The sequence below is a fragment of the Mirounga angustirostris genome, unplaced genomic scaffold (assembly GCF_029215605.1).
Source record: "Mirounga angustirostris isolate CCGP_5_RB_7025 unplaced genomic scaffold, mMirAng1.0.hap1 SCAF_1, whole genome shotgun sequence".
In the NCBI taxonomy this organism is placed as follows: Eukaryota; Metazoa; Chordata; class Mammalia; order Carnivora; family Phocidae; genus Mirounga; species Mirounga angustirostris.
Window position 1 is genome coordinate 104,976,721 of NW_026991709.1, and position 22,655 is coordinate 104,999,375.

At 39.3% G+C, this 22,655-nt stretch overlaps 1 protein-coding gene across 1 annotated transcript in view; it reads left to right on the forward strand.

Annotated features, from left to right (window-relative positions):
* Window positions 1-22,655, forward strand: part of VEPH1 (ventricular zone expressed PH domain containing 1) — a 224,363-nt gene that overhangs the window by 82,977 nt on the left and 118,731 nt on the right. The window contains exon 7 of the mRNA XM_045903484.3: window positions 18,264-18,484. Coding sequence (XP_045759440.2) covers window positions 18,264-18,484 — 221 coding nt within the window. The remainder of the gene's footprint in view (window positions 1-18,263; window positions 18,485-22,655) is intronic.

The window sequence follows — 22,655 nt, forward strand, 5'->3', positions numbered from 1 at the left end:
GAGCAAGGAGCCTGATGCGGGACTTGATCCCAGGACCCCGAGATCATGACCTGAGCTGAAGGCAGACACTTAACTGACTGAACCACCCAGGTAACCCAAAGTAATAGCTTGTTTTCCAAAAACTTCAAATTTCATGTGATTACAGTATATCTCCCTAGATAGTTTCATTGGATCAGTTTCTGACTCTTTAAATAATTTTTTTGACTTACAGATACCTTTACTTTTTGTACTCTTTATATCAATTTCCCTATCTATAAAATGGGGGAAGTAACTATACTTAACTCATAGTGTTGCTGTAAAGATGGAATGACAGAAGCAGTGTGAAGCACTGCCCCTAGCACATAACTATGCTTGGGGATTAAAGAGGACACTTATCATGATGAGCACTGAGTAGTGTATAGAATTATTGAATCACTATATTATACACCTGAAGCTAATATAACACTCTATGTTAACTATGCTGGAATTAAACTTAAAAAGAGTCTATCTACAAACATACACCCAGATAATTCATATAAAGCCTTTAGCACAGTGCCTGGCATATAGTAAGTTCTTGATGATACATTTCAACGAATAATATTAACAGCAGCAAATTATATCACCTCTCTTGGCTCAGTTTCCTCGTCTGTAAAATGGGAATAGCAATATTATTCACCTCATAGGTTTTTGTGTGGATTTAATGAATTATACTTTATGGAACAGAGTCTGGCAAATGGTGAACAGTCAATAAATACAAGCAATCTAATTAACTTATTATTTCCTCAATGTTGCTCAAGTCTTTCTCACTGCATCTTTTTGGAGATAGACTGAAGCTTAAGCCTAACAGACTGAAATTAGGGAAGACAGCAACCAGGGAAATGGTTTGCCTCTTCCCTGCTTCTCCAATGAAAGAAGCTGAATGGGTGTGTATCCATGGGACAAGTCCAAAGAAGGACAGATAGGAAAGGAATGAGTTACCAAAGGTGACTGCATGTATCTGAAAGGTGCAAAGCAGAATTGACTGTATCTTTTTTCTTTTTTAGAGAATGACTGGTCTATGTAGATATTTTTTTCTGAGTGAAATGTATATCTGCTTTATATTTTGCAGACGGTTATTCCTGAGGGGAATAAGAGTAGCAAAAACAATAATAAAACCGCATTTTGTAAAAATTTTATAATTTAAGATAGGCCGTGTATTCTTGGGGGCACTGGAAGTACACTGCTTTTCATAAAGAGCATGTCGTCCCCAGCTCCTCACCTATAAAAACAGCGAAAATAGTTCTGCAGCATTTTTTTTTTTTAAAAGCTCTTATTAACTAAATATGAAGTGGTTTAAATTAAACCCAGGCCAGATTGACTTTTTTTTTTTTTTTTTTTTTTGTCCATGGAGAACTGAAATAGAATGTTTCAATTCTAGAGGCTTTTATTTTTTCCATCATTTTCTTGACTCATTGGACTGTGTCAGCCATGCAAGTGGCCTCAACCCCCTAGGTTGGGTACAGCAGTTATTATAGACCTCTTTCCTAACGTGGGTCAACATGGAAAAGAGACTCCGTTAGGAATGGCTTTGATTTCTTTTGAGAAGCTGGACTGAATTTATGTGTTCTGCCTATTTACTTAAGGCTCAAGTAAACAAACTGGAACCAATTTTAGTTTACTCGTCAAATCCTAATGGGGAACCCAGCCTCATTGGAAGGTACACACTGGTATACAGCACACACTCCATAGCCATGATTTTTTCCCCCATGCCAGAGGCACAAGGCAGCAGACCGATGTGGTGGAAACAGAGACGGGATGCTTTAAAGTGCTCTTTAAAATGATCGAGCACTTGGAAGGATGCTATGGCCAGTTGTTTTCCTTAGCTCGAGACCAACAGTCCGCACCTGTGAAGAATCAAATGGCATGCCCTGCCAGTGCAGCCGCTGCCATGTGGGTGTTAAATCCTGTGTCTTCTGCCTTGTTTTTCTAACTGACTGGAATATGCTGGCCAAGCACCACGGTGTGTTTATTACATCCTCTCTGGGCTCAGAGTCCTGGACCCTTTTCAAGTAAAGAAGAGACACACATCTTGCCCAGGTCGCATTTCTGTGACATCCGGCAGGGTTTCCACAAAAACACTTTCAGGAGGAAAAGGGAAAGAATGACAAAGTCAACTGACAACCCCATTACTGTCCTCATCCTGACTGTGGAAAAACATCCTGGGAAATAGGAGCTGGATGGATGATTTGCTCCTTTAGCTTGCAAATCAAAACTAAAGGATCTGGGGGCCGCTCTACAAGAGGAAGAACCTGTGACTTAAAACGACACTTTCCCCAAAGATGGAGAATTTAGTTAAAACTTTGGAAGACTCAGTAACGTTGGAGATTCGTTTTCTTAAGCCTTGATTGGTGCCAGCGAGCTGCTGCTGAACACTACAGAGTTGTCATCAGTTGGGGAAGACATTTCCCCCCAAAATGCTTTATTGTTTTTTATATTGTGAAAAGATGACATGCTGATTGTAAATAGTATCAATAAAAAACCTCTTCCAAGTGTAAGGAAAACAAAACCAAAAAAACCTTTGAGTATATACAAAATATGCTTTCAAATAATGGTGCTGATATTCCACATTCTCCCTCCCTCCGTGGTACAGGTTTGAGTTGCTGATTCCTTCTCAGTACAAGTCCCAGTGCCGATGATGGGGACACAGAGAAGAGAAAAATGTGGTCCTTGCCATAGAGGGGCTCTCAGCGAATGTGGGCCAAGGGAGATGTACCAACAGATGATTTGAATTTAATTTGGTGTGTGTTACTACTTCATTCTGAACTGGATCAAGAAGGAAGCAAGTAACTGCATGGGGGAACCTAGGAGAGTGTTATATAAGCTTGGTTTGCCAGATGATAGCAAGCAGCTGGGGAAAGACCTTGAGTCTCTTGGAAACCATGAAGAATTTCGAGTGCCTGGAGCACTGAATGAATTATGAAGGAGAAGATGAGGCTGGTCGGTAGACTGGGGCTAGATTATGAAAATTCCTCATTGATTAACAGATAGTTCCCGTCTTCTACCTTGTCTCTCCAAAGTTACTCGTCACCGGTGCTCAGATGACCTTGGAACCGTATTTTGTTTCCCTTCATATTGCCGACAAGTAAATGAATACTGTGTACCTCAGAGTTCCCAAGAAACTAAAGAGCCTGGTAAAAGGACAAACGGTCCCCACAAATAGTTGCAAACGCAGAGTAGTAAATAATGGTTACAAAAGTTACATGTTGCAACAATTTTCAACAATGTCTTGTAATTATCAACTGTAGTTTAGGCCAACTGACCAAATCCACAAAGGGCTCTCAGTTCCTCTGTGAGCTGGGCAACTTGACAAACCTAATGATACAGCAGGAATACCTCGAAGTTACCTCTGCCTAACCAGTCTCCCCTTAGGATTGAACCCCAAGAATGGCAGCCCGGTCCCCACAGATCTGATCTCCTTTCTTCCAAGGGGGCATTTGACTTTCTTGCAGAGATATCTGTGAGGAAGTAGGTGAGTGTATTTGCCCCAGGAAAGTAGAAAACTCCCACTCAGTGACTTTCCCTTTAGCTTTGAACTCAAGAAGTGATGGAATCCTGGGTTCACCCAAAGGACAACGGAGCCTTGGCAGCGGGAGGGTTGAGAGGATGAAGTAGTTGTTAATTCCAGCTCAGATCCTGCTGCTCTTTTAAGAAGGCAGCAGCAGTCCTGACCCCATCCATTTCCTCAGACTTCAATCACTTCAGCTTAAGCTGGCTACTTCACCTGCCCACATCGGCATTTCTTTGCCTATGGCTTTCCTCACCTTCACAAGCCACTGTGCTAACATGCGTGACAGGATAGAGATGTGAGGAGTCAACACTCCCCCAGCAGCGCTCAACCAATGGTTGAGGTATATGCCTCAAATGAGATCTCCTTTCCCCAGAATTCCCAGGTACCCTTTGTGAGCTACTTTCCTTCTGTACTTCTCTTCTACTCCTGTGCTGATCTCCTGCAGTTTCCAAGTAGTTGATTGGCACTTCGATCATCTCAGGGATCCCGGTCCAAGGAAAAGGCATTTCCATGCCTCCCCAGGCCATTAAGATCTCCCCTGCTCTGAACACATCTGTAACATGGAGCTTAGCACTTGATTTTTTTCTGGTTGCATTTGCTTTTCATTCATTTAGACTGGAACTTGACTTAGCATCAGTATCTTTTACTAGTAAATGGCAGCTGATGACATGGCAGGTTGTGTTTAAGGGGGGCCAGGAGATCTAAAGGCATTGAGTTCCAGTCATGGCTGGTGGCTACTGGTTTTCAGAATCTGTCAGTCTGCTTCCTGTGTGGTGGCCAAAGCATGGTCCCCAGACTAGGAGCATTGGCCATCACCTAGAAATCAGAATTCACAGTTTAGATCCCCAGGTAATGTGTACACACGTGAAAGTATAAGTTATAAGGCACTGGTCTCAAGGAGCCAGGTCCTGCAGGATTTATCTGCTGTAAAATCCCTCAGAGATTTATTTATCAAAAAATTTAAGCCTGGATTTATTTTGTAGCGAGTAGGAGTTGGGGCCTTGATATTGGTTCATATGGACTGAGCTAAAGCCCCTGAGAAAAGATACATCTGACAGCTGACTGATCAATGGACTGTCACACTGAAATGTTCATGTTAGAGTTCTTAGCATTAACCAGAATGGTACTTGTTATCTACATGAATACATAAGTACGTGAAGAGAACACCTAAGAAATGACACTGAGAAGGGTGTCTTGACATTGTTTTATTTCCTGTTAAGTAATAAATCTAAAGTAAAGACATAGTTGTTGCAATTTAAGACTAGTTCATTTGAGATGACTGGAAAATAAATGTTCCCAGAACATGAGTAAATGGAAATGATCAACCATCAAGGCTATGTAGATCCTATAGAGGTTCAAATATCTGGCAGTTCACCCAGAAAAGTGGAAGACAAATTTTCCTAACTATCTCATCATTGAAATCTTTATTTACTAAGTATGGTTGATTTTATAAATCCCAGAATTATGCTAAATCCCTACTGCACTCTCCATTCTCCAGGACTATTTCTTGTACTGACTTCTGCTTTGGAGGGCAAACTTCCTTCAGCTGCAGGTAGAATTCTTTGTGATGAGGGTCCCTATCTCATTCAAAAGTCCCTTTCTTCCTTCAAAACCTTCCCAGAGCCCACCTTCTCTATGACAGTTCTACATTCCTGAAGCACTATTTGGTTACAAACCTTCTTTCCTTCGTGTCTTATAGGCAGGGAAGGGGGGTGATGAAAGGAAACAGTAGAAGTTACAAAGATTTTCTGAAGGAAATATTCTACCTTCCCTCACCTTGGAGGGTGAGAATGACCTTGAAAGCAAGATGCATGGATTTTAGTATCCCATTTAGTAGATAAAATGGACACAGTAGATACAATGAGGTGACTCTTCTGTTCTGCTGTTGAGAAATGGCAAGATTAAACCATGCTATGATCTGAATGTGCAGCCCCCACCCCACCCAATTCATATGTTGAAACCTAACCCCCAAAGTGTTGGTATTAGGAGGTGGAGCCTTGGGGAGGTGATTAGATCATGAGGATGGAGACCTCATGAATGAGATTAGTTCCCCTATAAAAGAGGTCCAAGAGAGCTGTCTTGCCCCCATCCTCCATGGAACCAAGTACCACCCTACCAGCACCATGACCATGGACTTGCTAGCCTGCAGAACTGTGAAAAATAAGTGTTTGTGGCTTCTAAGCCACCCGGTATGTGATGTTTTGTTATAGCAACCTGAACGGAATAAGACAAAAGATGAGTCCATCAAGATCCCAACACAACTCCATCTAAAAATCCTAAAAGGCTGTTGTACTCTTTTGCCACTGTTGCTAGAAGTCAGCTCACAGATAAGTGGAAAACAATTTGGAAAGTAATCCTTTTCTTCAGTCCAGTGATTTTCAAAACTTTTGGGCACACCATGGTCTGACATACCTTCAAAACCCCATCCTATTTGCTGCAATTTGTTTGCATATTTTTATTTACTTGTTTATTTATGCCAGTTAAGTTTAAATAAAGTTAAATATGTTATGTCAGCAAGAAGTTAAGGCAGTTCACAATGAAAACTATGAAAACGCAGTTGCTATGAGACCAAAAATAATTAACCCAAGGCAAAATCCAATAACTGAGAGGTAAGCATTGGGAGGACGGGGAGCAGGGTACCAGAAAAATGATATCAAACTCTCCTAGCCAATCTCAGGCAAAATTCACACTTTTGCAAACTGCATTTTTCCATTTATTCTCTGCCATAAGTAATGAAATAATACTCATATATTTCTGTCTAACCTGTATTTTAGGAGTTAAATCTCAGCTACCATGAATAAAACATCTTGGCTATTTCTTATGAAAATAAGTAGGTGCAAAGAAAGATAGGCATCTAGTGTTTAATTATATAATGAATAAATTATGTAATGTAATGAGTAAATTATGGAAAGTTCAATTGTAGCTGATGTGTAGTTCAACTGAGTTAAATCTTACCATATTGTTCCTTTTCTAATGAACAAAAGCATTTTTTTTTTTCCTGGCAAAGGCTCAAACACAATTTCTCTTTTTTTCTTTTCCTTTCCTTCCCTTTTCTCCCTTCCTTCTCCTCTTCTCTTCTCTTCTTTTCTCTTCTCTTTTTCTTTTCTTTTCAGGCCCATAATAAGCATCTTTCTTCAAAATGGTTTCCATGATTGGGCCAGAAGGTCTGTGGTTACTTTTTCTATCATTTTGTGATTACACTACATTTGCTAAACAGATATTGTGTAATTAAAGATGGTCTGCTTCTTGAGTTCTCTAGAAATGTTTCAATGTTAAAGGCCCAAGTGGTCTTTCAAAATGTTTGCTTACTGGAAGTGAAAGAAATAGTGGAAGCATTGTTCAGGGTAATCAGTGAAAGGTCGTTTACATGAAGAGACCATGGTGTAGTGAGAAAAGAAATCCTGGCTCAGTATAATTCATTCTGGGTCCCTTGAGTCCACACAAAAGATTTACCTTTAAGAGGCTAAGTTCCCAAGCCCCCAGTTTTTAGAGTAAATCCAAACTATAGAACCTCTAAATCTTTTATCAAGCCACAAAATAACACTATGTTAGAAGCTCAAATTAGAAGGACTTCTGCAAGCTTTAACATCTGTATTTGGGGGTCAGTGCAAAGAAAAAATATTGGAAAATAAACCCTCAGGACAAATGGAGACCGATTTGGGTTTTCAAATATAACTGTGGCCACACTGAATGCTATTTTGGAAAAAACAAATTTATTTTTAAATTGGAAAACTTTATCTGACAGCAGATCATGTCCAGTGTTTTGCCCTTTAAAAAAATCAATCATACTAAAAACATAATTCATTTGGCTACATTATTGTCTCAAAAAGCAAGACATAAAGATAAGCTACCTTTCACATTCTCTGATTTGTATTTTAAATCCTAAGTCTTTCTAAGGAAGACATAGTAAGTTTCGCATTTAAATAAAAGCCATAATTGGTTTATAAATACAAAAATTATACTTTTTTTAAATAAGGGTGGAGTTTACATTCTGTGCCAAATGTATGCAGTTGAACTGAGTCCAATTGGTCCTTAATTTTTGCCATGTTACAAACTTTCAGGTTCATTCAAAACAAAGGATACATCTGTTTTCATCAGCTGTTTCTTGACTTTTATTACGGGGGTTCATTTTTTAAAATTGTTTTGCCTAGATGGCATTGTTTTTTACTAGGCATGATTTATTACTCTCCCATGTGCCCACGGAAACTATGTGTTCATGAAATAATGCAAACTGAATCAAAAATGAGAGGAAAAAGAGGGGAACTTATTTCATTTACATTGGATTAAATAATCATTTAGAATATGTGAATACATTTACATTGTAATTGAGTTTTTATTTATCAGTGGGAACAAAAATAAGTTCAGTTACTCCAAGCTGATATACAGAAAAATTGAGGCATGATTAGAGGACAAGAGGAAGAATTGAAGAATGTGACTTTTTGGAATGCTATTTAAAAAATCAGCTCAAAATTGAGGATTATCTGCCTAACAGAACATTAACAATGTTTTTATTTATTTATTCTCTACTTTGTTCCACAAAAGAAGATTTCAGGCAGCTTGCCCTCTCAATGTTCTGCTAAAAAATGTATTGAATTTTAGCTTTTGATATTTATGAACTAATGACATTTGATGCCTACTTACTGTGCAAGCATTATGCTAATTTTTAAGGCTAGAAGGGCATATCTCTGGGTAACATAACATTTAAAGAGTAAAATTTATTAGTTGTACTGTTATCTTGGCATTTATAGATTACTGGATAGCTTGACCATTACTGCCTTGCCTACTTCAATAATAGTAACTTTTTGCAGGTTTGGAAACGTTTAAATAGTAGAATATTTTTACGTTAGATGCAGGAAAATACTGAAAAAGACTGGGGAATAATTGCAAAGAGAAAAAGCTCTAGATAACTATAGATAATGAGCTAAAACTTGGCCCTCACTAAGAAAATCTTTGTGCAGTGTTTTTATTTAATCATGTAACATCTTAAAAAAGGGAAACAGACTTTTTCAGTAAAATGTAGAGCATATTTCACTTCTAGGTAAACTTTTTTTATAGGTTACTGGTACACTACTGGCTCATATTTGCTGATACTGAGCTGATATTGGGGTTTTGGACGTTTCTAGAACTTCCAAACCTTTGTCAATTCACAAAATAAGTTAACCAGGAAAATTTGAGGAGATATATTGCTTCTGAGACAGCTTGTTTTAGTTTTTGTGATAATTAAAATATGCCTGCATTTGCATTTACAATTTTTGTCACTCAAGCAATAATAGCTAACATTTATTTAGCATTCCACCTGCCAAGCATTGTTCTGAATGCTTTGTTTTTAACTGATTGAATCCTCATAGCTGCTGGATGGGGCAGGCACTGCTTATTAATGTTTTATAAACCAAGCCATTGAGAGTTAAGTAACTTGCCCGAGGTCCATGACTGGCCATCACAGTGCCAAAATTCAAACTCAGGAAGGAGCCTCTGAGCCCACTTTGTGACCACCACGCTACCACCCATGCCTGCTCAGACAAATGAGGTATCGCTGTGCAGGCTTTACGTGGTACTGCCACCAATCTGTTCTGTGAGGGTGGGGTTTTCTCTGTGAATATTTATCCAAAGAAAATCTTTCACATTTATTGACAATTTACACAGTCAATACTCTTCTTATTTGCCTTGCTAGTCTCTTACATTTCTATTTTACATGAAGGAAAGAAAGCTTCTGGAAAGCCAAATACTTAACGAGTCCTTTTTTCAAGAGATTTTATGCAGTGAAACAATTTAGGTCATTGCTCGAAGATATCTCAGAAAGAGCTATGAATCTCCAGCTGTGCTTGGAATGGAGAAATTTACCACATTGCTCAGGCAGACCAGCTGAACCCAACAGAAAAGCTATGCAAACAGGTCTCTTATGACTTGGACTCAGCCACCATTTTGGATTTTCTAAAAAGGGTGATTATAAACTCATCAGTGAATAGAATATTTGGAATTTTATCTTAAAGGTTAATACCTCAAATTCCAAATAGAAAACAGAATAAAAGATACCAAAAATCTTCTAGTATAATAGGACAAAGAACCATACACCATCTTCCTGCTCCAACGTGATTCCCACTGATTAAATTTTTTTCTCATAAATGAGTTATAATTCTCATTCAGGGAGGGCTCCATAGTGTAGTATCCCAAACCAAATGGATCCCTTTTTTTTTAATGGCATTTTTCTAACATCTTTTTTTTTCCTTTTTATATGGAGAACCAAGAAAGATAGAAAAAAGGATTTCGGAATTTCAATGTTACCCATATTTTCATCTTCTTTTATAAATAACTGAGTTGTAAGCAAAAAGCAAATGGCTATCCCCAGTCTTCAATCTGCACACCCGAGTTGGGTCACATATACAAAACAACTTATAATGGGGAGAAGAATTAATATGTGGTGAAAAACACATTTCAAATGGATTTGGATGTGTAGTAACTTGCTACTTAAAGAAAATTTCAATTAGTTTAAAGGCAATAAGAGAATCTGCTGATGATGGAAGTATAAGAAAAGACATGTGCTAGAGACTAAACTCCATCTGACCTTAGTAAAGGTGAACTAGCATTTCTCTGGGCATGATTGCAATGGCTTATGGAAAGTCTTGTGTTAACAATTTAGAATGTATTTCAACTCTGACCAACCAGGGTAAAAGCAGACATTTCCTTTTATAGGAGATCCACAAAGATCTGAGATAAATTGATAGATCATCCTACTAACCTCCTGACCTATTTCCCTTCTTCTCTCCCTCCCTCCCTTCCATCCATCCATCCATCCATCCATCCATCCATCCTTCTATCTTCCTCATTGGTTTCATATTTCTGAATTCACCCACCTGTAAAATGTGTTTGTAACACCAGATCAATACTTGAGGTGCTTCTGAGGTCATCCACAGACATGCACAGAACAGCAAAAAATTTGAGTCACCCGACACACAGGTTCCCAGTTGAGGTGGAACAAGGTGCTGTTTTGCCTTCTTGTTTCAGCTCTCATACTGTAAACAAGTGTCTGTTCTTTTCATGGTCTATTTAGTGCCACATTTTTCTCATCTTTTTGTTTTTTGCTGGTGATTTTGCTGTTTAAAATGCCCCACAAGTGTAGTGCTAAAGTGCTGGCTAGTGTTCCCATGTATAAGGAGGCTGTGATGTGCCTTATTGGGAAAATGCATGTGTTACAATGAGCTTCATCCAGGCATGAGTTACAGTGCTGTTGGCTGTGAGTTCAATTTAAATGAATTAACAATATATATTAAGATGTCTTTAACACACATAAAACAAGGCTATGTACTCATCAGTTGATGAAGATGTATGACCAGAGGCTTGTGAGAACCTAACCCTGTATTTCCCCTAGAAACAATGCTTCTGTATTTGCTAATTCAGTGTTCACACTGACTTTATAGAATATAACTACCATGAAAAATGATAATTGATTGCGTGTATACACACAGACACACACAGATACACACACAGAGAGAGCTATATACAGTGATATATCATCATATCACCAACAATGTGAGTCTATGGAGCAGAATCCTCTGAGCCGAAATAATTTCCCACCTTCTCTCAGACTGCAGAATAAGGTGACAAACTGTCTCAATTTGCCCATTTGCCCTTGATTGAGGGGCTTCCCAGGATGAGGGACTTTGAAGTGCTACGCCTGGGAAAATCCCAGGGCAAACTGGAAAGAGTTAGCCCCCTACTCTAGAATTTCTCTAAGCCAAAGAATTAGGGTGGGGGTGGGGCCCATACAAACCCTTCAAATCTTGCTCTGGAACTAGTAACCCCACCATCATTAGGAAAGAGACTCATGAAATAAATATACCCCAAGACATTAAGCACCCCTGGCCCCACTCATGCTTCTAAGGCTTCATGAGCAAAACCTGAGGCCTCTCTGGCAAAACTTTATTGAGAAAGCGTTAACAATAAGTTCATTTGATTTGCATTTCTAATGGCCCTTGTGTCTCTTTGGTGTGTAGAGACTTCAGAGTTGAGCTGTGAAGAAATATGCCTTGACCCAATAAAAAAGCAAAAATAGCAGATGCCCAAGAAATTAAATATTTTCTTTTTTTGTATTATGTTATGTTAATCACCATACATTACATTATTTATTTTTGATGTAGTGTTCCATGATTCATTGTTTGCGTATCACACCGAGTGCACCATGCAGAACGTGCCCTCCTTAATACCCATCACCAGGCTAACCCATCCCCCCACCCCCCTCCCCTCTAGAACCCTCAGTTTGTTTCTCAGAGTCCATAGTCTCTCATGGTTCGTCTCCCCCTCTGATTTCCCCCCCTTCATTCTTCCCTCCCTGCTATCTTCTTCTTCTTCTTCTTTTTTTTTTTTTTTTTTACATATAATGTATTATTTGTTTCAGAGGTACAGGTCTGTGATTCAACAGTCTTACACAATTCACAGCGCTCACCACAGCACATTCAGGTAGCTAACTATACCATTTTCCATTACTTTCTGTACATTGATAAATGATAGAGGAGAGAATGTGTGGATCTTAGGATTTAATCCACATTTCCTAAATCAAAAAGTCCTCAGCTTTTCAGAAATTTGTGGCTCTATACAGAATAGTGATTCTCAACCCTGAGTACACCTGAGAATTATCTGGGAGGATTAAAAAATCCTATGCCTGGACTCCACCCACTACAATGAAATTAAATAAGAATGGGGGTGAGGTGGGGGTGTTACTGGGCATTGGAATTGTTCTAAAAGCTTCTCAGGTACTCTAATGTGCATGCTGAGCTAAGAAGCACTCACAGGGAAGACGGTGTTGAGAAAAGGTCTTGGGAAGTTTCTAGGTTCAGCGGGGAAGAGCACTATAATCAACCGCTAGTGCCTGCCATGGGTGGAAGACAGGGAAGGTTACAGCATACAGGGCTGCACTACACACCATCTTTTTCAGTCCAAGCGAAGTGGAAACATTCAAACTCTGGACTCAGGCAGTTCTTGATTCTCTCTTGGCTCTGCTATTATGACTTACCTGTGTAATGTCGGTCAAGTGATTAGCCCCCTTGTCATCAGTATCCGTCTCCTGATAGCCATTTTGCAAGATTTGTTGTGAGGACCGAGGAAGCACATGCCAAGTACCTGGCACACAGCAGATGCTTAATAAAGAGAAACTATCGTCATCACTACAGGCACCCACACTCTCATTTTTGGCCACATTCTGAGATGCATTCTGTGATTCTGACAAAGAATACCAGAGGAACTTTATGAGGTGGGAGTAGAGTTATTTTAAAAACAAAATGAATAACACTGATAAAAATGAATGGTATGGCCAAGGCAATTTTGTAAGCACATAATCTAGTTCATGGGTCAGCAAATGACTGCCTGTGGGCCAGATCTAACCATACCCATTCATTTACTTATTGTCTGTAGCTCTTTTCCCATGACAGAGATCATATGGCCCCTAAAGCCAAAAATATTTACTATCACGTTCTTTACAGAAAATGTTTGCTGACCCTTGATTCTAGTTCATCAATTCTCAGTGTGGTTCCTGGACCCCTGAGACCCCTTCAGGGGATCCGTGAGGTCAAAGTTATTTTCACAATAACACTCATACATCATTGACCATTTGCACTGTGTTGACATTTGTGCTGGAAGGACAAGAGCAATGGTGAATAAAATGCTAAGGCCTTAGCACCCATCTGGGCAAGGGCACCAGAATGAGCTTTATGTTTTTTACCAGCACACACTCATAGGAAAAAGCAAACAAAAAGCCGGTTTCACTTAACTCAGGGTTTCTAAGCTTTGGCACTCTTGACATTTTGAGCCAGATAATTCTCGGCGGTGGGGGGCTGTCCTGTGCGATGTAGGATGTTTATCAGCATCTCCCACCTCCACCCACTACGGACTACCAGTCTTTCCTCCCATTCCTCAGCTGTGACAACCCAAAGTGCCACCAGATGTGTTTGTTTTTTTTTAATTTCTCAGTTTTAACTTAATATATGTGACAATAGAGGGCACATAGGAATAGATAAAACTCAGATAAACAAAAATTCGTTGGGTTCTCCTATAATTTTTAACAGGGTAGGAGGTTCAGAGACCAAAAACTTTGAGATCTGCTGCTCTATTTTGTATTCACAGTGCATTTTTGATGTCTCTATCACTAAATCAAAAATAACGAAAGGAAAAGGACCCCATAACTGATGATGAAAAGGATGTAGAAACAAAAAGTAGAAAAATAAGTGTGTGGGTGGGTTGGTGTTTTTTGACGGGAGGGGCTGCGTGTATCACCAGTAAGTACACAGCTTTTAGAGACAGAGAAGGCATATGTGACCTTGAGCAAGTTAGTCTTCTGTTTGTGCCTCAGTTTCCTCCTTATAAAATGGCAGTGATCACAGTACTCACCTCAGAGTATTATTGGGAGGATTTCATGAATAAACACATGAAATGTGTGCCAAATAGGCTTGGCACTTAGATTAAGTATACCCTGTGGGTCAGCTATTATTATTTTTATAATAAATAGTTTGTCAGAAGGGATGAGGTCAGGCCTGCAATTAAGGCATAGAGGTGCTGCTGACCTTACCCCCAGCGGAATGACTGAAAGCAGAAAAAATGAAGTCACTGGCTCTCCAGAGATAAAATATCATGGAGCTGAGAAAGAAATCAGACTCTCTTAACCCCCTTCCTACCCTAACACCACACTTTCTAATCCCAAATCACATCTGTTACCCCTGTAAGGTACATGGACTTTCTCCAAGGTTTCAAAACAAACGATGTGAGGTTGGCTTGGTTTCATATGTTAGTTCCAGAGCAGTTATAATTTTTCTTGTTCCCACACTGTGATTAATTTTCCCTTCAGCTCACTTTGGCTGCCAGAAGATCATCCAGAATTATGTTGGTCTCAGCAAATACCCCACACAGTCCCTTTCACCTTTAGGAAGACACATGCTTTAAAGAAAGGGCTTGCTAGGGACACCTGGGTGGCTCGGTTGTTAAGCATCTGCCTTTGGCTCTGGTCATGATCCCAGGGTCCTGGGATTGAGCCTGTGTTAGACTCCTTTCTCAGTCGGGAGTCTGCTTCTCCCCCTGCCTGCCACTCCCCCCACCCCCCCACCCCCGCCGCCACTTATGCTCTTTCTCTCTCTCTGACAAATAAATAAATAAAATATTCAAAAAAATAAAGAAAGGGCTTGCTAATTTTTATACTGAGAGGAATCCTTAATAACCATAGGAACACTTCTTGGATAAGCAAATGAAATGTTTGTGGCATAGCTTTAAAAAATGCTGAAGAAGAATCTGATTCTGAAGGTGAGGAAGGAAGTTGCTTGAAATTTGAAATTACGTTCTCAGTAGTAAAGTGCCCCATCTCCCAAGTTCTCATATCTTCCTAGCCTCCCTGTATCAAACAGGACAAGTTTTACTGTAGTTGTTTTCTGTGGCTACTGAGAATGTTGGGTTTAGATTCTAAAACCCAGTTAAATCCAAATGTCACCTTCTCTGTGAGATCTGACCGCCCTACACTATTTAACCTTGACTCCCCTCCCTGCGACTCCCCATCCTGTTTCATTTTTCTTTGAGGCATATTTCTTCGTCTAACACATGATATATTTTACATAAGTATTTTGTTGATTGTCTGTTTGCCTTATTGTGATGGCAGGGGTTTGTATCCTTTTCCTTCAGTAATGTGCTCCTAGCTCCTGAAACCGAGCCTGGAACATGGTAGGGACCCCCACATTCAGCTTTTGCCTTTAAATGGGAGATGGAAAATGTCCCTGTGATACATTGCATACTGTGAATTCACATATGGAGACCTTGCATGAATGAAAATATCTGTTTTGCAAAATAACCTATTAGACTCAAGAGCATTTAACTGTCATTCTGCAACCTGGCAATTATAGGAGCCGAAGTATAAAATGGGCTGTCAGGAAATTGTTCCAATGGTCTCTACTTTTTAGTCATCTAATATTCTTTTCCTTTAATGAATAAGTGTCTCTTCATTAGATGTCCTGCTCATGAAGTGTGAGCCTCTTCCCATATACCCAGACGGAGCACTGTGACTTAGTGGTTCTTAAGAAATAATTATTAAGGGATTGATTGGCAGCTGTACTACACATCCCCAAGAGATATGTTCCAGTGCAATTGTACATGCAATCTTCGAAAACCTAATTAAGTATTAAAGACTAGGGACCTTCACTACTTAAATCTGTTCTGTAATAGGTATTTCTTGTAAAGCACAAAATTCCTTTGCAAATACATATTTTATTTGTAAAGTCATATTTTGGCATATAAGTTTTGCTTAAATGAGTGAATCAAGACTTATACACTGTGTGTAGACGCTACAGGCTCAATTCTGTGCCAGGCTGATGATTGATGTTGAGAAATAGCCCCTTTAGGAGACCTGACTGGTATATATAACCATTAGTGAATTATAAATGGAAGAGGGAATTGCAAGTCCCTCCAAGGCAGAGTCCACCTCTTATTCACCTTTGTCATCTAGAATCTAGCACAAGCATATTTTAGGCATGCAATACCTACCTGGTGATTAAATTAAAGCATGAATATACAATAATCAAATGCAAAGTACTAATGAGATTTTTTAAAAGTCTATAACACAGTGAAAATTCAGACAGAAAAGGTCACTAAGAATGGCTTCATGGAGGAGATAGGGTAGGAGTTACGTCTAGAAAGAAATTAAGGCTTCAAGTGCTAGAATAAAAGGTAGAAGGGAATATCTAGATAGAAAAGTAATTTAGAACTATACACCTATCAGTCAAAAGGATTTTGAACATCAACTTCTGGCATATATTTATTTAAAATTATATATATATTCTACTACATTAACATAATGACAGTTTTTTAATACATTTAAAAAATAGGATTTTAAAGGGGGAATTAAAGATGAAATAAACCATATTTAAAATTATCTTTATGAATTGTATATCATCATTTATATTGGGTACAAATCTACGGTTCATCTGTGCTTTGATAATTTTGAATTTTTTGGTTAACTTCCAGTCATGTTGGATTAATCATGGTGCCTTATGGTTCATGAAGAGATAGATAGACCTATCGGCTAAGACGTTTGCTTGTTACTCACTCATGCCTGCATTAATCATATTGTCTTTCATCTTCCGTTTCTCTGAAGGAACCAATTTAACTCATTCATGAACATTAACTTGATTAAAGGTAGATAATATGATCTGCTCACTTGACCAGGCACATAGAATCCATAATATGTTGAAAGATGTTTAAAATGAACAAATGAGTGAGAATACCCTGTGGAGAGGAGGTAAACCTTGCACACCATGGCACCGTCTGACAGAAGGATGGATTAAGGGTGCCACTGACCAACCTCCCCCTTGCCGGCAGAGTTATTGAGTCACAGACATGGAGACTGGCCTGAAGACACAAAGCTGGGAAGAGTAGATGCGTGGGGTGAGATCTTCAATGGTATTCAAGAGGTTTTGATCTGACAAGATAGGCAAATGAGACTACTGATGTATTTTTAAGAAAGGAATAAAGAGGGGAAAGTTTTAATTTTAAAAAAGTTTGTCCCAGGGCGCCTGGGTGGCTCAGTTGGTTAAGCGACTGCCTTCGGCTCAGGTCATGATCCTGGAGTCCTGGGATCGAGTCCTGCATCGGGCTCCCTGCTCGGCAGGGAGTCTGCTTCTCCCTCTGACCCTCCTCCCTCTCATGCTCTCTGTCTCTCATTCTCTCTGTCTCAAATAAATAAATAAAATCTTTAAAAAAAAAAAGTTTGTCCTGAAAATCAGGAAAAAAGTTAAAATCTCAAAGAAGCCAATTCAGAGGCACTGTGAATGAGACATTATTTAGCTTTAGCTAGCTCTCTCAGCTCCCCATAGAAATGTCATCTGCTGATCAGGGGACTTTGTTTTTCTTTTAAAATACAGATTTTTGTTTTTCATTGTTCTTTTGTTCCCCTCCAGCCTTAATTGATGTATAATTGACTGGTACAATTGTAAGATATTTAAAAAGTGCAATGTGATGATTTAATATACATATTCATTATGAGATGATTCCCCCACATTGAGTTAATTAATGCATCTATCACCATACATATTTACCTTTTGGGGCGGGGGGGGATGGTAAATGAGAACATTTAAGTTCTACTCTCTTAGCAAATTTCAATTATACAATACAGTGTTATCAGCTATAGTCACCATGTTATACATGACCTTTTTCAACTTATAGCTAAAAGTAAGCTTGCACCCTTTGAACAACTTCTCCGTATTTCTCCCACCCACCCCAATCCCTTCAGTCCCTGTTTCTATGAGTTCAACTTTAACTTTTTGTTTGTTTGTTTGTTTCCACATATAGATGATACCACACGGTATTTGTCTTTTTCTGTGTGGCTTATTTTACTTAGCATAATGCCCTCCAGGTTCATCCAAGTTGTTGCAAATGGCAGGATTTCCTTCTTTTTTAATGACATGATTATGGATGAATAGTATTCCATTGTGTATATAAACCACATTTTCTTTGTCCATTGATCCTTTTATGGACACATTGGTGGTTTCCATGTCCTGGCTATTATGAATAATTCTACTATGAACATGGGAGTATAGAAATCCCTTTGGGATAATGATTTTGTTTCCTTTGGATAAATACCTAGAAGTGGGATTGCTGGCCATATGGTAGTTATATTTTTTCATTTCTTGAGGAACCTCCATACTGTTTTCCATTATGGATATACCAGTTTATGTTCCCACCAACAGTGCACACTGTCCTTCATTGTTCTTGGCAGGAGAGAGCCAGGAGCTGCCTGCCATTCCTGGTGAGTCAGTTGGCCAACATGGAACATTCATTTCATCATATTCTCCTGCTGGAGATTAAGAGCATCACTGACGCTTTCTCCTCCATCCTGGGCCCTCAGAGCAGAGATATTTTCCGCATGAGCAACAGCTTCACCACCATTGCCAAGCTCCTTACCCAACAACTGGAAACTGCCAAGGCCAGAAGCAGCAGGTGAGCAGGAGTTCCTGTGTACCTCAGGGATATGTCATAAACCCATGGAGGTGTAGCACAGACAGTAGGCACTCAACTTCCCAAAGAAAACCAAACCCACTGTCTCAATGCAGAGCAACTTTTGAACGAATAATGGCATTTGCCAGAATTTTTTCTAAATCTGTGAAAACCAGAATGTAACAAAAAAATTTCTAAAAAGTGCACAAAATGTAGCAAAGGAATAAGAATGAATACAAATAATGCTTATATCACTCAGTCAAGAAGCATTTAGCAATTGCTTACTCTTCCCAGGAATTCTTCTAGAAGCTAGACATATAGAGAGAGATAAAACATATTCCTGTTCCCAAAGAGCTCATTGTCTAGTAGAGGAAATAAATATTTAAGTGGGTAACTAGAGAATAATGGGAAGGTCATGCTTAATCAAGATGTGGCCAAGGAGTCTGGGGACACACAGATAGGTATAGATATAGAAGTAGATAGGTATATCTACTTCTGCAAGGTATGAAGAGAAATAGGAAGCTTAGATCAGGGAAGGCTTCCCAGAAGAGATGATATTTTGAACCAAGTCCTAAAAGGTGACCAGATTGCACCAGGCTGTCTTTTGGGGAGCATGTGAAAGAGCATAACACTTTCTAGAAACAGAAGTCATTTTGTATGGGTAGGGTGTGTGTTAGAAGGAGAGCAACATTAGGTAATGCCAATGAAGGGGTCGGCAGGGACAGCATGATGGTGGGCTTGACACCTTCCTAAGGAGTTTGAATTTTACTCTGTAGGCTATGAAGAATCATTCTGGGGTTTTATACATGGCAGGATATTATCAGAATCCATGTTTCAGGAAACTCACTCTGATTCCAATGAAGAGAATGTCTCAGGGAGAGGCAGGCTGAAGTCAAGTCCAGTGAGAGAAGGACAGAAGAGTGTCCATGGGTATTAGCCATAAGTATTGAAAATTGTGGTGAATGAACCACCAGTGGTATGGGTGGAAAGAAAACAGAATGCTTGGGTTTGAAGGGAGAGAGTGGATACAATGCATCAAACTGGCCAAAGTTTGTGAAAAAAATTGTGGAAAAAAATAAAGATCATGTAAGATTAAGGGAAGGGATGTATTTTATTTTGCTATATTTTGAATAGGGAAGGACTTGGAAAGTTTTATAACACTTAGAAGTTAAAAAACAGTTTCCAAAATGTAGTCTCATTTGATCCTCATGATCACCCACAAGGTAAGAAAAGCAGGTATCTTTAGTCCTATTTTACAAAAGAAAAAATACTTCTATTTTTGAGGTGAGAGGTGAGTTAAATGTCTTCCCAAGGTTAAATAGTGACTAGGTGATAGAGGATGGACTCACACCTTATCTTCACACTATGCACTGGAGTGTATTCAGTTCTAGAGAAGGGTCAGGGCCCATTTGAGACCACTGTCAAATTTTGTGAGTTTTTGGGATATCAAATGATGCCTACCATTTCCAGTGTGAATCAAGGATTCCAAAAACGTAAGAAGCCACCTTGACAAAATAGTGAGCATTGAATCATCAGGGTCCACTTTATGTCCAGTTTGGCACAGAGTCTGGAGGTTCCAAGAGACATAAGACACCATCCCTGCCCTCAAGGGATTCACAGGTATGTGAAGGGATTTGGGTAGAAGTGCATACAATGGGCTGTGGAGCATGAGAGATGTATTAACTAACAGCCAGGAGATTATAGAATGTTTTACAGAGAAATTGAAATTTAAGTTCACCCCCTATTTATTGAGTAGCTTCATGGCCGGGCATTTCTCTAGGTACTAGATTAAGTTGCACAGAATGAATGAGAGTTTTTCAGATAAGGGTAGAAAGGAGACTTCAAATACAGAGAATAGCATGTGCAAAGTTATAGGAGCTTAAGAGTGTGTGACCCAAACTAAGGAAAAGGGATTGGTTCATTGTGGTTGGAGCAAGTACATCAGGGCAGGGTGGGAGAGTAAGCTGAAATGTTAGGTCAGAGGCAGATTATCAGAGGCTTTTACGTGCTGTGTCAGGAAGTGAGGGGTTCATCCCTTAAGCAATATGGAGGCTTAGAAATATTTTAAACCAGGGAATGATCACAGCTCCTAACAGAGTAATTAGCAGATAGGCACTTGATAAATGTTTCTTCACTGAAGGACCAGGTAAATGAGGAAGCAGCTAAAGATGTGGAACACTGAATGGATTTGGCTGGAGCAGCAGGATGGCAAGACAGTGACCAGGATAGTAGTATTGGAAACTTAATAAACAGGCTCTTTCTTTTTTTTTTTTTTTCGGGCTCTTTCAACTGTGAGGGAGGCCTGAACTAAACCAGTAGTATTTAGACTAAGAAGTCAGGGAATATCATTATAATTAGGAGAGCACAGAATTATGAGGAACTGATTACCAACAGGAGGCAGGGTGAAGAAAAGGGGAGGATTGTGGATAAAACCCAAAGATACATAGTTGGAATGACTGCATACTCATGGAAGATGATGCTAATAACCATGAAAAGAGGAGCAGGGGGGCCAAATGGCAGGATCTCTCAGTTCACTATACAGAGAATATTATCTGGCTAATAGGGTCATCAAAGTCAACAAAAGCTATTCATCCAAAGAAGACTGCTTGCAAGTGCGCTTTTGCTCTCAACACCATAGTTTTGATCTGTTGTTGGCTGGCTCAATATATAAATGCCTACAAACCAGAGTTTCTAATTTTGGTACTATTGAAAATTAGGCCTGTTAATCCTTGGTTATGGGCCTGTCCTGTGCCTTATAGAATATTTGCCAGCATCTGGACTCTACCCAGTAGATGCTGGTAGCAGTCTTCCCCCTCACTTATGGCTACCAAAAATTTATCCAGACGTTGCTAAATGTCTCCTGAGAGATAAATCTCTTACAGTGAGAACTACCCCTACATACATATTCTATTCAAAAATAGTATTTTTACAGACCCATGACCTGCCTAGCAACAGCCTAAACACAGCAGTATCCAAGAAATCCAAGGCCAGCACCATGAAGGGGTGATTTGTCATTTGTATGCAAGCACAAAGTCACTTTTGGCCAATTTTCATGATGATGTGGTTTTAGAAATTTGATTTCGAGCCTCTACAGCAGGTGTTTGGGGGAGCCATTTTGTATTCTGTGCAGAGCCAGCCTGCTTAGTTCTTCTTCCAGTGATGAGCGACATGTGCATCAGATGTGAAAGTTTAGGCACATGTTCTGGCCAGTGTTCTACACGCTCTCTATTGCCTCTACAAATGCAAAGTTGCAAGACGCCAGTTGGCATCTGCAAGAGTAAATATGTGAAAAATATTTACATAAAGGAAAAACATGTTACACAAGGGTGTTACCTTGGGCATTCTAACAAGAAAATTGATCCTTAATAAGTAGGTCCAACCCAGTTAGCAATAAACAATTTCCCCACGAAAAGAAGAATTTAGGAGATATATACATAGGAGGAAAAAAAGATTTTACTATTAAAGTATGAATCTATAGGTACGAGAATGCATTTAAGTTTTCCTCCTTCAATTTTTCTGGGGGAAAAAAAACACACAGAGAGAAATTAAATGTAAAGAAATAAAAATGCCACCACTCACCTCATGTACCACCACCACCACCACCACCATCTCCACTACCTCAACCTTTCTCAATTCAAAATACTCACTTTACCAGTGTTCAACATTCACTGTCAATCTCCTTCTAGTCGACTGTAATTATTCAGTGGGAACCTCAAAACACTGGTGTGGACAGCCAGCCTTTCATATTAGCTGCTCATCCTCTCTGGGATGGTTGCTAAGGCTTCTCTCCCAACATCTTTTTCCTAAATAGCCTTCATTGTGACCACTTAGCTTCAGTAATTTTAATCTGTGTCCCCCAAAGAAGAAAGGTCTACACTTTTGTCTAAATCACCCAGCAAAGTGTGATCCTTATAATTAAAGGGGAAATGAATAAGTGAAGAGAGTTGGAAAGAAAATTAAAGATGATAAAATTCAAAACAGATGTCATCTAATTTACAAATCTGACACATAGCCCAGCAGGCCAGATTTTAGACTTCAGGCCAAAAATACAAGATTATCAGAAGAAAAACAATTAGCATCCTAGAGAAAATGAAAACTGAAGCAGACAGGAGCCTTCTTTGTGCCAAGCCATTCTGAATTAATTGGGCGAGTTGTATTAGATGCACCAGGTACA